The sequence below is a fragment of the Suncus etruscus genome, chromosome 5 (genome assembly GCF_024139225.1).
Source record: "Suncus etruscus isolate mSunEtr1 chromosome 5, mSunEtr1.pri.cur, whole genome shotgun sequence".
Classification (NCBI taxonomy): domain Eukaryota; kingdom Metazoa; phylum Chordata; class Mammalia; order Eulipotyphla; family Soricidae; genus Suncus; species Suncus etruscus.
Genome location: NC_064852.1, coordinates 92610835 through 92627304, shown reverse-complemented (window position 1 = coordinate 92627304; position 16470 = coordinate 92610835). Strand labels below are relative to the sequence as shown.

General features: G+C 36.0%; 1 protein-coding gene across 1 annotated transcript in view; it reads right to left on the bottom strand.

The window, feature by feature from the left end:
* Nucleotides 1-1181: 1181 nt before the first annotated feature.
* The window catches only part of SP3 (Sp3 transcription factor), a 53305-nt gene continuing 38016 nt past the window's right edge, over nucleotides 1182-16470 (bottom strand). Inside the window, exons 5-7 of the mRNA XM_049773401.1 lie at nucleotides 13403-13595; nucleotides 5877-6073; nucleotides 1182-2937 (exon numbers count right to left, since the gene is read on the bottom strand). Coding sequence (XP_049629358.1) covers nucleotides 2621-2937; nucleotides 5877-6073; nucleotides 13403-13595 — 707 coding nt within the window. The 3' untranslated portion in view covers nucleotides 1182-2620. The remainder of the gene's footprint in view (nucleotides 2938-5876; nucleotides 6074-13402; nucleotides 13596-16470) is intronic.

Genomic DNA, 16470 nt, shown 5'->3' with positions numbered 1-16470 from the left:
ATGGTCCCCCCAAGCCAGGAGCGACTTCTGAGCGCATAGCCAGGAGTAGCCCCTGAGCATCGAACGGGTGTGGCCCAAAAACAAAAAACAAAAAAAACCTGTTTTTCTGTTTACCCAAAAACATTTCCATCACCAACCTCCAACAGGGGTCTTTCTCACCTATAGGATAGTCATTTGATATGTAGATTCTAGGCCTCTTTCCCCATTGTACTGCTCTCCTACTCTTTGTTCTCCCTGAGGACACCCTGCATACCAGAGCTTGCTTAAAAATGTCATCAGCTGAAAAATAAATTTGTCTCTCGTCCCTTGGACTTGAGTCCCCATACAATTCATTTTGTGTGGTCTCATTTATTTCATTTTCATCCGCCTTGTGTACCCGCTTATTCCTAGTGAGATTTATCTAACCCACTAAGTTTTTGCTTAGGGACACTAACACGTCTGCAGCAGGGACTAGTGTTCTCAGGCATACTAGGTAGATAGAAGTATGATATATCTATATATCTGAAACAGAGCCAACAATACTGATAGTAGAACCAAACTACAACAGAACTTAAAATTATGCCTGTTGAGGGGAACAGGCTAAGGAACAGGAAGAAATCTAGAAACATTGGTGGTAGACTGCTGCTGGAACATTATATGCCTGAAACTCAACTATAAGTAACTTGGTAAATCATGGTTCCTTAACATTTTTTTAATTACTAAAATTCAAGAAGGCTAGATCAATAGTATGGGAGAGTTGGGTATCTTGTCTTTTACACAGGGAACAGGTTTGATCCCGAGACCCCCTAGGGTCCCCTGAAATCTGCAAGGAGACTGAGCACAAAGTCAAAAGCCCTAACTAAAGCACCATTGTGTGGCCCCTAAACATACAAAAAAAATTGCTAGAAACCAAAGTGGGTTGAATTAAAAATCTATTTCTAAGTTATGTTCAACAAAGGTGATATTATATCTATGGGAGGGGACATGACACTGCTCACAATTCTATGCTTCTATGCTCAGAACTCAGGTCACTGAGTTCTCTAACTCACACCCCACACTTCTAAATAAATACTACTATCACTAATTATAATTTGAGTTTAAAACCAAAATCTATATATAAAAGGCTAACTTAAAAAAGGACACTTTCTTATCCCACACCACTGCAAATTTTTAAATGCATAGGAATACAACGAACTCAAAAGAAAAAAAAATAGTGTTTTATTAACTACCACACTGTTATAATACACTTTAAACGTACAATAAGGTAGCCTTTAAATTTGAGGTGGTCTTAAGAATAACAAATGAATAGAATTCCAAATTCCCAAACAGGTGACCTGCTGCAGTTAGATTTACATTTAAGAAAATTGTATAGCTCTTATAAGACCAGCAATGAAACTTTATTTTTTACATTTTATTAATAATTGAAAATATAAACAATAATTAAAAAATAAAGAAATACAGCGTAATAAAAAACATACTTTTCTCAATTAAATGTACTGGATACATATAAATTTTAAGGGAAGAAGCAAAGAAGGGAAATGGTTGATATTTTAAGTGCAGACTAGCTAGACAAAAAAAATAAAAGACTTACAAAATATCATAAAACCTCTAGTTTCTATGACTAATATCCATATGATTGGAGTATCGTCACTATGGAAGTGATTTTGTTATGTTTGCATATGTTATACTATACTGGTAGTTTACAGGATGGCTTTTAAGGCCCTGGCAGACATGGTTTTTGGAAACAAGATTGAATCTTTAAAAAAAAAAAAAAAAGGAAAAAAGATAAAGAAAATCACTGCTAAGACGCAATACACCTTATTTTTTTTTCTTTTTTTGGTCCTCCAATATTCAAGAAAAGGGATAATTAGCTAGGTTTTCTCACCATCCAAATGCCTCAACCTATATATTTTAGCCTTTTAAAACATCGGTTATATTGCCCAACTTCATTGTTCAAATAATATTAACAAGACATTATTTTGGCAAATTAAATCTTAAACATGGCTTTTCAACAGGATTTAAAAGGTGACTATCCCTAGAGTTCCATGTTAAAATGTAGTTTTCAAAATCTTACAACAGTAATGCTTAAAATATTGTACATAGTTAACCTAATTAAAATAATTAGCTTCAAAATGACATATTGATAAGCTAAGTAAAGCCTACACTATGTAACATTTGCTTGGAAACTTGATTTGTCAGTTATGCATAATAAAAATTCCAGTCATCAAGAAAATTACAAAATTTTTTATCATAACATGATTTCTTTCACCCACCAACTTTTTTTTATCTTACAATAGATAAATACCAACATGTTCTCATTTTTACACTAAACCACACAGGATTGATGCATTTGGTTAGACTACCATTCGCATTGTTAAATTCAATTTTCTCTTTATATAACTTGGTAAAATTTCATTGCTTCTAGATTCCAAAAGTACCTACAAAACCCATGCAATTTTACCATTTTTAATATACTATGGAATATCATACAAAGTAAGGCATTTCAGTGTCATGTATAACCAAGTTACTGTCAATCCAAAAATTTTTGCACATCAATAAAAAGATATCTAAGAACTTAGGAACAATATTCTTCTCACTACTGTATAAAAATAACCACAATGAATAAGTATTTGTGTAATATTTACTCCATTGTCTCATTTCCAGAAACTGTGACAAGCTGTAAAGGTATTTCAGTGTTGGTAAGGATATCTTGATTGCTGGTGGTGGAAGTATTAACAGTTCCTATCCCTGAAACAGAACCTTGTTGAATATTTGCAAGGATAAGTGTTGTTCCTCCTGCAGTAATCAAAGTATCATCTCGTGCAGTTTCCACAGATGCCAGCACTGTACTGCTAGAGTGAATACCTTTTTTATTCTGATGTGTTTTAATATGTTTGGCAAGGTGGTCACTTCTCATAAAGCGTTTTGAACATTCTGGACAAACAAATTTCTTCTCACCTGTTAAGAAAAGAAAAGCAAGGTTACTTAAGTTCTTAAAATTAAGCATTAAAAGAATATTTTTCCCCCCTAAGAAAGCCCTCAAATGATAGGGGTAGAGGTAGAGTGGAGTTAAAATTCACCCATTTCATGAGTTATCAACTTACTCCAAGATTTCTCTATTATATTTCTCCTAAAAATAAATCCTAAATTATCCCTTTTAGTGGTGAAAACAATCTTTAAGTTTATTAGATTAGTAATTAACTAAGATTTAAATTTTGCTAACAGTATATAAAATGCATACTTCAGGTTTGCTAATTGTTTTGAGATGTTACAAGATACAGGCTCACAAAACACAATATGCTTTATTAAAGTCTTTTTATATTTGATATGAACATGTCATATCTACAAACTACACCTTTCAACTCAACTGTGAATTCAATACATTACAATAAAGGAAAAAGGAAAAAAGACAACTTGAGGTACAAATAAAACAGACAATAGAATTGGCTAGTTTGTAAAATTAGTAAGATACTACTGCCTAAACTTATTTTCCAGCATGTAACAATTCAATTCTAATTGAATTCTAATCATATTGAAAACCTACAATATAAGATTACTGGAATATAAAGCAAAATCCAGTAAGACAGATAGCATTTTTTCAAAATGTCTTACTTATCCCAACACCTCTACTGCTCAAGGTCCTCAAGGGAGCTCATGCTTAATGACTTCCTACTGTTTCCTACTCCGATCTTATAAAGCAATAAAAGACAATATTTCCTTACCAAAAAAAAGTTTATTACAGTATAAATTGGGGTGAGAAAGTTAGAATTCCTTGCAGATAACAAGGTTAGCTTCTCCATTAACCAACTTACAAGAACCCCTACTTAACAATCCTACTTAACAGAAAAATGTGTTAAATAAAATCTCCTTTTTGTCTTTGTTTAAATGGCTCCTCATTTTCTTTTCAGAACTATTCTATTCTTCGGAAAAGGTGTTTACCCAAAGTTCCTCTTGGAGCATTATTAGTCCGGAGAGATGCTCCATGGCTAATGACACAATGCTCAAAGGAGATTAGGAAATGTTACACAATTGTAGCAATATAGTACAATATAGTATAGAAGGTATAATGCTTGCCCTGCATGCAGCTGGCCAGGATTCCGATACCGAGCATCCCCAGGAGTAATTCCTGAGGATACAGCCAGGAGTAACCCGGGAGCCCCAAAACAAGAGAAGCATAGTATTCATAATATTTAATTAAAAGTCCTATGAGCAAACCCTCTATCCTGAGTTTCCTACACTGGCTTGATCGTGTATCAATTTTACAAAGCATTCCTTTTTATTTTCTGATAGTCAAATTTACTTTAAAAAGTCTATTTATGTTAAATCTTCAGACCTACTATTTTAGCCCATTGTACTATGCCAAGTAACAATGATCTTTGCTTTTCTGATCATAGTCAACAGTAGACTGAACCCTTCTTTTTTGTTTTTTTCCAACCTAACAGTTATATATTTTCTTATACTATCTTGTTGCTGTTTCAGAGTTAAGCTCACCTATTACGTTTTCCTGATAAATGAGAAAAGGCCAATTTGTGTTTTTATCACAAACTTCATTAAATAATAGTTAAAGCCAATGTAGAAGGTGTAAATGCAAAATCAGAAAGAGCTTTTTTAGCATAATCTGAGTACCTGGATTTGAATCCAACTCTAAAAACTAAAAAATCCTTACATTCCTCTAATTTCATAATGGGCTTTCATGGGATTGCAAATACATATTATACATAAATTTTACTTCTCTTGTTTTGAGCACAGATAAACACTTTGATCATTCAATAGTAAATAGAGGGCATTATTTCCTATTTCCTAATTTATATTAAGTTTGGCTTCAGTTTGAATCATTCGTAGGTTCATTTTACAGAAACACCAGACATTATGCAAAAAAAAATAATAATTCCAGTGTTTTAACATCAGCATGCCTCAATGTCTTCCTTTTACCTCACAGACAAGAAACCAAGAGGTGTTTTTAATTGCTTAAAAGTGTTTTAAAATTGGTGTTATAAACATGTAAGTTAATAATGTAACTGGCCACAATAAAAAAATTCAGCACACTAAATATTGGATGCCCTCTGTGCTGCTGTTCCTAGACCACATGGCAGACAGACCCCTATAGAGCTTTTCATTCCGGAGCCCTGGAGTGTTTATTCTAGGGATTCTTTTTGAGGCTTAAAGTTTCAGAGACACCACTGCACCAGAGAAGGGGAGGGACAACAGAAAGAGGGGCGCCATCACCCCGTGATTAGTATTCCTAATTAAGATTGAATTTGGGCAGATCCTCCTCCCCCACAAAGAGCTCTGGTTATAATACCTATTAATACTGCCTTGCTCCAGGGATTCATAGCTTCTTCCAGGTACCTCACCTAACCCCTGGGCTATATATTGTTACCCTTCAGATATCAAAGTTTCTCTTTTGGTCCTATATAAGCACCGTTTTAATAAAGGGTATCTGGTCATCAGCCTGGAACCAAAAGTCTTTCCCTGTCATGAGCTGGAGGGAATGTCCTTGGTCCCCAAAGGCACCAGGGAAGAAGTTGATCCTTGCTGACCCTGGTAGGCTCACAAAGGTACATTACAAACAAACAAAACAACAACAAAAACAACCAAGTTAGCAGATAGCCCTGTAACTCATTTTGGCTTATTAAAAATAAATATTAGTGGGGCCGGGTGGTGGCGCTAAAGGTAAGGTGCCTGCCTTGCCTGCGCTAGCCTTGGACGGACCGCGGTTCGATCCCCCGGTGTCCCATATGGTCCCCCAAGCCAGGAGCAACTTCTGAGCACATAGCCAGGAGTAACCCCTGAGCGTTACTGGGTGTGGCCCAAAAACCAAAATAAATAAATAAATAAATAAATAAATAAATAAATAAATAAATAAATAAATAAATAAATAAATAAATATTAGTAACCTGTATGTGTTCTTCTGTGCCTCTGTAACTCATCACTTCGAGTAAATCTTTTACCACAGAACATCCAGTTACAAACAAAAGGTCGCTCCCCAGAATGCCAACGAAGATGAGCTCTCAGATGTGAGGTCTTCCCATAGACTTTGCCACATCCTGGTATATGACAAATGTGTTGCTTCTTTTTCCCAAGATTGGTACCTCTAAAAAACACACACACAAAACAACATACTTATATAAAAAATATTCAAATGAATGTTATATCATTTAAATACTTGTGCTGAATTTCAAATACAAGCCATCTTCAGCAGGCGATCAATCATAACCAAGATCATTTAAATTATTTTCAAGTTTTATATATTATACACTCCAGAATAAATGTGACTGCTGTCCAAATATATACACAAATCATATAATTTATCAATTTGTCAGAACCATCAAAATCTAATTATTTGCATGGGACACTAAATGATCTTTTTTATTCAAATCCTTAATATTCGTTAATTTAAAAGTAAATAAACCAAGGAAGAATGCACAACTAATTACAAGTACATCTTAAAATAAATACCTTAAACATATTTCAAAGTATCATAATTTAAGCAAAATCATTCATACGATGTATGGTCACATTCTAAATATACACTCATTTGGAGAAAAGTTGCAGGAAAAAAATCTAAATGAAACCATTTTTTTTTTAGTTCCTGTGACAATAGGTGAAATAAACCTAACTCAATCACCTCTATGGTTAAAATTTTTCATACTGGTCATGCAATAATCCTAGGATTATATGTTCATCTGTGATATAAAAATACACCACAAATTTTGACATGTTACATATTAGCATTTGATACCAAGATCCAGGTTTGGGAGATATGCACTTAGAAGGGTGAACAAAGGCATCTTGGCCAAAGAAAATAACTTCTTTGATTCCACTAGAGATTCAAAGAGTATTATAAGCACTACTGAAAACTTTAGGTCTCAAGCTTTAAAAACATTTTTCGCTAGTTACTAAATAAAAATACGAACTTTACAAAAGACTTTTTATATAACTGTTAAAAACTTTGCCAAGTCTGAGATTAAAGGAAAAAATAAGACCTTACAACTTCTCCTCCCCCAATCTTCACAGTACAGGCATAGTCTATAAACCTTTTCTAAGCCTGCAAATCCTCTCATACACAGTCCATCTATTGTTTTCAAATTTTACTGGAAAATGCATATTTCCCCACATTTATATTTTAATGTACTCACACTCAGTAGCATGTGAAATTGCCATAGGACAAACAGTGCTAAACGGTGCAGTGCTGGCTGTTAGATGCCATAGGTGTTCTGAACAGGGAGACATCAATGTGGGTTCCAGTAGTTAGAGAAGGCTTCATGGAGGAGGTGGGTAGGATTTAGATAGAAAGGAGGGAAGGCATTCCAGGCAGAGGAATAGCATAAGTAAAGACAAGGAGGAGTCATGCTGTTGTCTCAAGGGCAAGGACGTCATAATCTAACACAATTCTAATTTCTGCTCCAGTCCACCCCCCAATTTCTACAAGACTTGAGCTGTGTGAAACAGGTTATTCTGGCTCATCTGCAATGTCAATAATGTCTGAACCAAAGACAATTTTTTTCCATTTAATTAAGTTATTTAACCTTTACTCCCTACTAGTCCTAAGAAATAAAGCAATGGTATGGTACTAGTGTACAAACCGAATTTTTCATATTATATTCACCACAGCAATTTCAGAGAATCTAATACAGTACTAGGTCAGTACTCTTACTCCTCTAAGCCAACAGGCAGATAAAACATTGGTGCTTTATTTCATAGATCCAAAAGTGTCATTTTACTAAGTTACCAAGATTTACCTTAGGAGTACAAACAAAGCACAAATCTGAGTTCTCAAAGAACTAAGAAGCTAGGGAAGATGTTTTCAATTTAAATGTAAGGAAAAAAGTAATTGTCATTGTTCAAAAATGACATAGGCATCTAAAAAAACCAAAGTAGGCAAGGGGGCAAATAAGTATTCAATTTAAAAAGAATTCCCATTTAAAAATAGAAATCTTATTAAACGTAAGTCCTTGATGCACTAGAAATGGATTTATGGTATGTGATGTAAAGGAAAGAAAAGAACATGTGAATTTCTTAAAATTTAAGTAATACGAGATCTAGTCACACATTTCCCTCCTGTTTTACATAACCATAGCACCAATAACCTCATATACCTGGAAAGACAATTTTAAGTTTCTATTCTTTAATGGCTAAATTTGCTCCAATAATAATAATAATGCTAACCTAAACTACTACAAACAGAATAAAGTTAAATTCTGGGTAGACAAATCAGATAAAGCTAAATAAACCAAATCTTTTATTGCACAGAATGAGAAACAGACATAGGACACAAATCAAAATGTTAACAGAAGAAAATAGATTTTACTAAAAAAGTGATTAAAAATATGGCTATATGATTAAGCCAAATCGGATATTATATTTTAGGATTTCTTTTACTTTGTTAAAGTTATTGGTTTCTTACTTGATTAAAAAATTTGGCTAGGGCCCGGAGAGATAGTACAGCAGCATTTGCCTTGCAAGCAGCCAATCCAGGACCTAAAGTGGTTGGTTCAAATCCCAGTGTCCCATATGGTCCCCCTGCCTGCCAGGAGCGATTTCTGAGCAGACAGCCAGGAGTAACCCCTGATCACCGCTGGTGTGGCCCAAAAACCAAAAACAAACAAAAAAAATTTTTTGGCTAAATAGTTAAATTGCCTTTTATACCCCGGCTCATCCACTTTTTAAAAAAGAAAATAGCTGTGGAAAAATAGACAAAAATGTGAATAACTTTAAAATAGTACCTATTTTACATTTGAATGGGGACTGGGGGGGTGGACCACACTTGGCAGCACTGAAGGGTTTTACTCCTGGCTCTGCACTCAGGAGTAACAACTCCTGGTGGGGATCAAAACTGAGTTGACCACATACAGAGCAAATATCCTACCCACTGTAGTAATACTTGGAACCCACCTTTGGCTTATTTTTATTTACTTTGCTATCCCTTTACTAATCAGATGTAGTAACTGTCAAAAACACAACAGAGCCAACCATGCATATACTAGTTGAATTTTAGAGAATAACCTTTAAAAAAAATAGCATTTTTTAAAGATCTTCCATTTTGGGCCCAGAGAGAGCAGCATAGTGGCATTTGCTTTGTAAGCAGCCGATTCAGGACCAAAGGTGGTTGGTTTGAATCCCGGTGTCCCATATGGTCCCCCGTGCCTGCCAGGAGCTATTTCTGAGCAGACAGCCAGGAGTAACCCCTGAGCACTGCCGGGTGTGCCCCCCCCCCCAAAAAAAAAACTTCATTTTTATTGCTTAGAACAATGGTCGGCAACCTGCGGCTCTTTACACTTTTAATTTGGCTCTTCTGTGTGCCTGGCGGCTGCTCCAGGAGTCAGGACTCTGCTCCTAGCCTCTGTCAGTGTGCGGCCTGCATGGCTCTCAAAATAAATTTCAATCGTGGTTTTGGCGAGATGGCTCAGTTGAAAAAAAAGTTGCTGACCACTGGCTTAGAATAAGCAAGTTGCTTTAAATGAATTCCCAATGTTCTAGAAAATATATGAATACTTTTATAATTATTAGGGAATACTTTTTATTTTTGGTTTCCGGGCCACACCCAGTGTTGCTCAGGAACCCCTGGGAGGGGGTCATAGGTTCAACCGTTGGTTTATAAGGCAAATGTTCTACCCCACTGTGCTATTGCTTCAGCCCTGGGAATCCTTTCAATAGCATAAGAAAGCAATTTTAAAGCAAAGACTGATCAACTAAAACTCTGGTTTTAAGATTCAGGACTTTACTTGCCAACGATTTATTTTGAAAAACCACTGACAAGGTTCAATGTTAAATTTGGGGAAAATATCTGCATATATGACAGAGCTAAACTCACAAGCAGATTCACAAGACATAAAACAAATCACATTAAAAACATTAAACTGATAATATGCCTCAAAAGTCCATCTCACAAAATAACAAAATATAAGCAACATGAAGCAATACTAAGATATTCCTTTTCCATTTGATACATAACAAAAGTTTATTTTAAATTTATTTATTTTGTTTTTGTTTTTGTTTTTGGGACACACCTGGTGATGCTCAGGGGTTACTCCTGGCTCTGCGCACAGAAATTGCTCCTGGCTTGGAGGACCATATGGGATGCTGGGGTATCAAACCACAATCTGTCCTAGGTTAGCGCATGCAAGGCAAATACCCTACCACTGCACCAATGCTCCGCCCCCCCCCCCAAAGGTTTTTTTAAATGATAAAATTTGAAGTTGGTATGGTGGTGGAAAAGCAGATACTCTCATACACCACAATGGGAGAATTGAGTTTCTGAAAGAAGTTTCTTTGATATAATTAATTCCATTTCTGTTACCATATACTGATGAAATAAGACAAGTGTGCAAAGATATTACATATAAGGATTATAGTACTAGCAACTAATGAAAATGTTATATTATTATACAACAGAATTCTCATCCTTAGCGTACAAGTTATTTAAAAATTTGATGAAAATTCCATATAAACTTAGAAATGTGACCACAAAAATTTTTCAAAATAAAAGACGTAAAACATTGAAAATAGATGCTTCTATCTTGAAATGTCTACAATTCTTGATGACAGATGTAAATAGAAACATTGCAATGAATTACCTTAAAGAACAGTAAAATTCTGGTACTCTCTTACTACTTCCATATTTTGAGTATGTTAGTATAATAAACACATTTAAAAATTTTTGTTAAAGGAAGTAAAGTAATAAATCAAACCCTTTCTTACAATTTTCATTAACAGTTTACCTTAAAATTTTCTTAAAATAAATTTCCAGATTTGTTGCCTAGCCAGAATTCCACACAAACTGACCAAAACATTTCCAAGCATAAACTTTCAAATAAATATTTATGATTAGGTACAGAAGCAAAATAAACTTGGACAGCAGTATAGAGATTAAGGCTCTAGATTAAGAAACTGGGTCCAAAGACCAGTTTATGTGTACCTTCACACATTTATACCTTTCTATACCTGATATAAAAGTAGATGTCTAGAACAGTGATTTTTAACTGGTTGATACTTAGGGAGCAGCTGAAAACCACTGTACTTAAAACAGTAAGTTCTCACCATTAGCAGTTACTAGTCATTACTAGTATTATAGATGGACTGGCCAACATGCAAATTAATAAAACAAACTCAAAAACAAAAATCCTTTTTAAATGCATTAGTAATAGCATATTTTGTCCACTATATTGAACAGTATACTAAAGTATGTTTCTGAAAGAAGTGTGCTGAAGTGAAAACTTCAATAATTTGATAATTTCAATAATAGTATGTCTTCATAATTGTGAGATTTTGCTCTAAATAATTCAAAGTTGCAGGAAACAGAAGCTGTGGCTATTAATAAATATCTTTTTTCTCTTTTTTTGTACTTGCTTTTGAGCCACACACAGGCAATGTTAAGGGGCTTACTCCTGGCTCTTCACTTGGGGAACAATCCTGGTAGGTTATGAAGGACCACATGGGATTCAGGGAATCAAAACCCAGTCCCACTGTGTGTAAGACAAGCACCCTAATCCTGTATTATTTCTCCAGTCTCTTGATCACTTCTTTGTGTTGTTGTTGTTTTTGTTTTTGGGCCACACCAACGGTGCTCAGGGGTAACTTTATTCCTGGCTTTGCATTCAGAAATTGCCCTTGGCAGGCTCTGAAGACTATATGGAATGCTGCAGATTGAATCAGGTCAGCCATATGTAAGGCACTCTACCTTTTTCTGTGCTATCACTCTGGCCCTACTTCTCATTTTTAAGAAATACATTCTTGTGTGTCTGTGTGTGTGTATCCCTACTTCCCATTTTTAATAAATACTTTCTTGTGTGTGTGTGTGAGAGAGAGAGCGAGAGAGCGCATTTTTAATAAATACATTCTTGTGTGTGTGTGTGTGTGTGTGTGTGTGTGTGTGTGTGTGTGTGTGTGAGAGAGAGAGAGAGAGAGAGAGAGAGAGAGAGAGAGAGAGAGAGAGAGAGAGAGAGAGAGAGAGAGAGAGAGAGAGAGAGAGAGAGAGAGAGAGAGAGAGCGCATACGGGATGCCGGGATTCGAATTACCGTCCTTCTGCATGTAAGGCAAATGCCCTACACCTCCATGCTATTTTTCCAGGCCCCCAAGAAATGCGTGTTTTTGTTTGTTTGTTTTTGTTTTTTGTTTTTGTTTTTTGTTTTTGTTTTTTTGGGTCACACCCAGCAGCACTCAACGGTCACTCCTGGCTCTATGCTCAAAGGACTATAAAGGATGCCAGCATTCAAACCACTGACCTTCTGCATGAAAGGTAAATGCCTTACCTCCATGCTATCTCTCCGGCCCCTAAGAAATACATTTTTGAGGTTAGAAAGAATACAACCAGTAGGGTACTTGTGTCTTGCATGTGGCAGACCCAGGTTCAATCCCTGGTATCTCACATGGTCCTGAGTCAGCCAGGAGTGATTCCTGAGTGCAGAGCCAGGAGTAACCCAAGAACCACCAGATGTCTATGTTTATGTTTTGTTTGTTATACATACATACATACATACATACATACATACATACATACATACATACATACATACATAGATGTATATACAAAAATATATACATACATGTACTTCCACATTTCATGATTTTTCACTTTCATTCTACCTTGTCTAATACATTACTGTTCAAGTTTTCTTTTCAACATTTGCCTAATCTGTTTCCTCTTTTTAAAAATGTCATTTAGAAGCCGAAGCGGTGGTGCAGCAGGGCATTTGCCTTGCACGCGACTGACCTAGAACAAACCAGGGTTTGATTCCCCCGGCGTCCCATATGGTCCCCCAAGCCAGGAGCGATTTCTGAGCACAGTCAGGAGTAGCCCAAGTGTCACTGGGTGTGGCCCAAAAACAAACAAACAAGTCATTTATGCTCTACATTCCTTTGTTGATAAGCGATGCTTCTTATCAATATCTTATTTTGTAAATCTGATGAGTCCCTATCTTAATTAAGCATAATTTGTCCACATTTAATACAATTAATAAATGCTCAGCATTTATTCTGATTTAGTTATAATTTTAACAGCTTTTTATTAAATAGCGAACAAAACATTACAGCTTCACTTTGTAAAACTTTGCCTCATTAAGGCTCAATGTTCATTTCTGGCAAAATAAAAAATGCTTAAAACTTTACCAACTACTGCTGAACTTTATTTATTTTCAAGCCAAAAACTAACTTTTTGTCTATATTAAGTAACATTCCAGTACTGGTTTGCAAACGTATTAATTTCTTTTTTGGGCAACTAAGCTATGTGGTCTGAAAATATGATTCCATGTATTTTGTTCACTAACTTTTTCTGCCATACTCATACAGACATACACACAAAATGGTCATGCCATGAATAATATCCCACAAGTGACATGGCATGCAATATTTTAAAATACTAGGACAGTGACATTTCTTGGGAGGTGAGGGGAGAGATAAGTGGCAAGTTTCATGTATGCATACCTCCCACCACCTTCTTTGCAGTTGGGACAGGTACAAGCCACCCTCCGAAGTCTTTTTCCTTCTTGATGTTGTTGGTCCCCTTCTTCATCTACCACTTGTACTCTTAAGTGTGTTAGGTCGTTGGTGTTCAATGTAGAATCACCACTAAGCTGCCACTCTTCAGGGTCAGGTTCTTCTTCCTTGATCCTAATATCTAAAGAAAAATTAAATACATGAGAAGCAGCCCATTGACACAAAGAGGCAGCATGAGACCGCAACCTCCTAAAGAATAGTGACTAATATATAAAAGCCACAATCATGTTTGTCAAGCATAATCCTTGCTCCATAATGTAGCTTATTTTATTTTGTTCTATTTTATTTATCAATCTATTTTATTTATTTATTTATCAATCTATTTTATTCTAAATATCAGCGATAAAGCCAAAATAAAAATAAAAAGTCAAATTTATTTAAAATAACCAAGTCATAATTTTAAGCAAACAGAACACAAGATGAAAACTAATTCAAACTTCAATTATAGTTGTTCATTTAGTTAAAAAATTCAACAGTTCAGAATGAAACAAATTTAAATGTCTTAAATCTTTCTTTCACAACCTACATTAATTATGCCTACCTATGGCTATAATCTGAATACAAGTAATGCTGTTCACTTAAGACCATAAGTCAACTGTTTAAATAAAGTATCGATAATAAGCACAGCATCACTGCAGAAGACAGACATAAGTAGAAGAGTTTCTCTTTTCAAAAAGAATTTTATTGTAAGCCAGACAGGCAAACAAAATGAGCAGGCAATGGTAAAGTGAGTAAGGAAAGAGTTGTTACCATTTTCCCAAGAGTCATGATCTCTCTATTTTCTATAGTGATACACTGTTTCTATGTGATACAAAATGTTTTAAGAAACAATCCATGGAGTGAACAATGAACTCAATAGCGACCAACAAATCCCCACATTCAAAATTTTTGACAGCTGAAATTTTAATACAAATATTATGTCTGGAAGAGTCACAACATCACCTGGTTAAAAATAGCCTTAGATAGGTATCTTTAGACAAAGAAGAAGGGTCCAAAGAGTGGCTCAGGCCACAGAGTTCAAAGAGGAGAACTTGGTATGCTGGAGTTGTGGGGAGGGATCAAATGTGTCTGTTTACTAATTCCTAAATTGGTAATAAATAGAAAATTTAAAACCAAAATCTAATTTACTTCAACTTTTAACAGCAGGCTGGCCTTACATGAGGCTTACCTGGGTTCAATCATGGCACCTCATATTGTCCCTGAGCACTGCCAATAATGATTCCTGAGTATAAAACCAGAATAATCCACTAGGCATAGGCAGGTGCAGTCCCCAAACAAATAATGGAATTAGTTTAAGGTGGAGAGATAGTACAGGGATCAAGCAAGGTACTTGCCTTGCATTTGGTTGACCCCAATTTAACCCAAGCAGAGGTTTGATCCACTGAGCACAGAATCAGGAAGTAACTACTGAGCACCACCACAAGCAAAACCCAAAATCCAATAAATAAATTAATTTTATCATAACTGAAGCCACAAATTGGGGTATAAAAAAGAAAGGGACTCTTGAAAGTGAGAGAAAATACTGAAGGTTCAGTGGAAGTAAAAGGGTGATGGTTAGGTTAATGAGTTAAAGGTTAATGACCAGTATCTCTGAATTGAGATAGAGAAAATGCTGGAACAGGTCTAGAGCTCAGAAAGAGATTTATGATGAAGACATAATATATTAATATCTCTAGTGACACGCATAGTTCATCTGAAGAAGTATGTTAGGAACCAGAAAAATGGAGGGTAAAACATTGCTTCGCACGCGGCCGACAGAGATTCAGACCAGTAACAGGGTTGCACAGACGCACCAAGAATGATCCCTGAGTATAGTGCCAAGAGTAAGTACCGAACAAAGTCAGGCCCCAAAACAAAAGCAATAGGAGAACTGGAATGAAATGTGACCTAAATTGGGGGAGAGGGGGAAGATGGTGAAGGACTTTAAGACATTTAAACCATGCTGCAAATTCTCTTACTAGAACCTGAATATTTAACAACTATTTCATGGACATAGTTATTTGCAATTCCCTTTATTACTAAACATGAGTACAAAATGGGCACATCTAAATGGAATGCAAAATTTTGTGGCTCCTTAGATAATCCTACAAAGCTAACTGCACAAGTTATCAAAAGCTACCGATTCTCACCAGTCCATTCCCAGCCTTACATCTTTCATTAATCCATGATCAGCAAAGCTTCCAAAATTTTCTTTCTAGATAAAAAATCAAATGGCATCACTTTTCTCAATCAATACACTTAAAAAATACAATATACAAATTCATTATTTTAATATTCATAAAATGTGTCAATATAGCCTGCCTACCATAAACTTTAGTCTTAGTTGCTTCTTCGTTTTCTAGCTCTCTGGCTCTTTTTTTGGGGGGGATCACACCCGGCAGTGCTCAGAGGTTACTCCTGGCTCTACACTCAGAAATCAATTGCTTCTGGCAGGCTCCGGGGATCATATGGGATGCTGGGATTCGAACCACTGTCCTTCTGCATGAAAGGCAAACGCCCTACCTCCATGCTATCTCCCCGGCCCCTTAATACATTCTTAATGAAAAATTAATCATATTCGTATACTCCTTTAAATCAGTGTTTCCCCAAGTGGGTGATATTTGTTTTGTTTTTGTTTTTGGGCCACACCCGGTAACACTCAGGGGTTACTCCTGGCTATGCGCTCAGAAGTTGCTCCTGGCTTGGGGGACCATATGGGATGCCAGGGGATCGAACCGCGGTCCGTCCAAGGCTAGCGCAGGCAAGGCAGGCACCTTACCTTTAGCGCCACCGCCCGGCCCCCAAGTGGGTGATATTTATCTCCAGGGAGGTAGTGGAATAAAGTGGAGAGGGGGTTAGAGTAATTGCAACTGAGGGGCATTCTTTTTGTTCATTTTTCAAAGGTAGATTTTCATGAGGTACTGAGTTATTTTTCCCCCTGAAAAGGGGACAATAGGCAATATGTTTAGGAAACCTTTGCTGTATATTCTGAATACTTCCTTTAAAAAAAATACGAT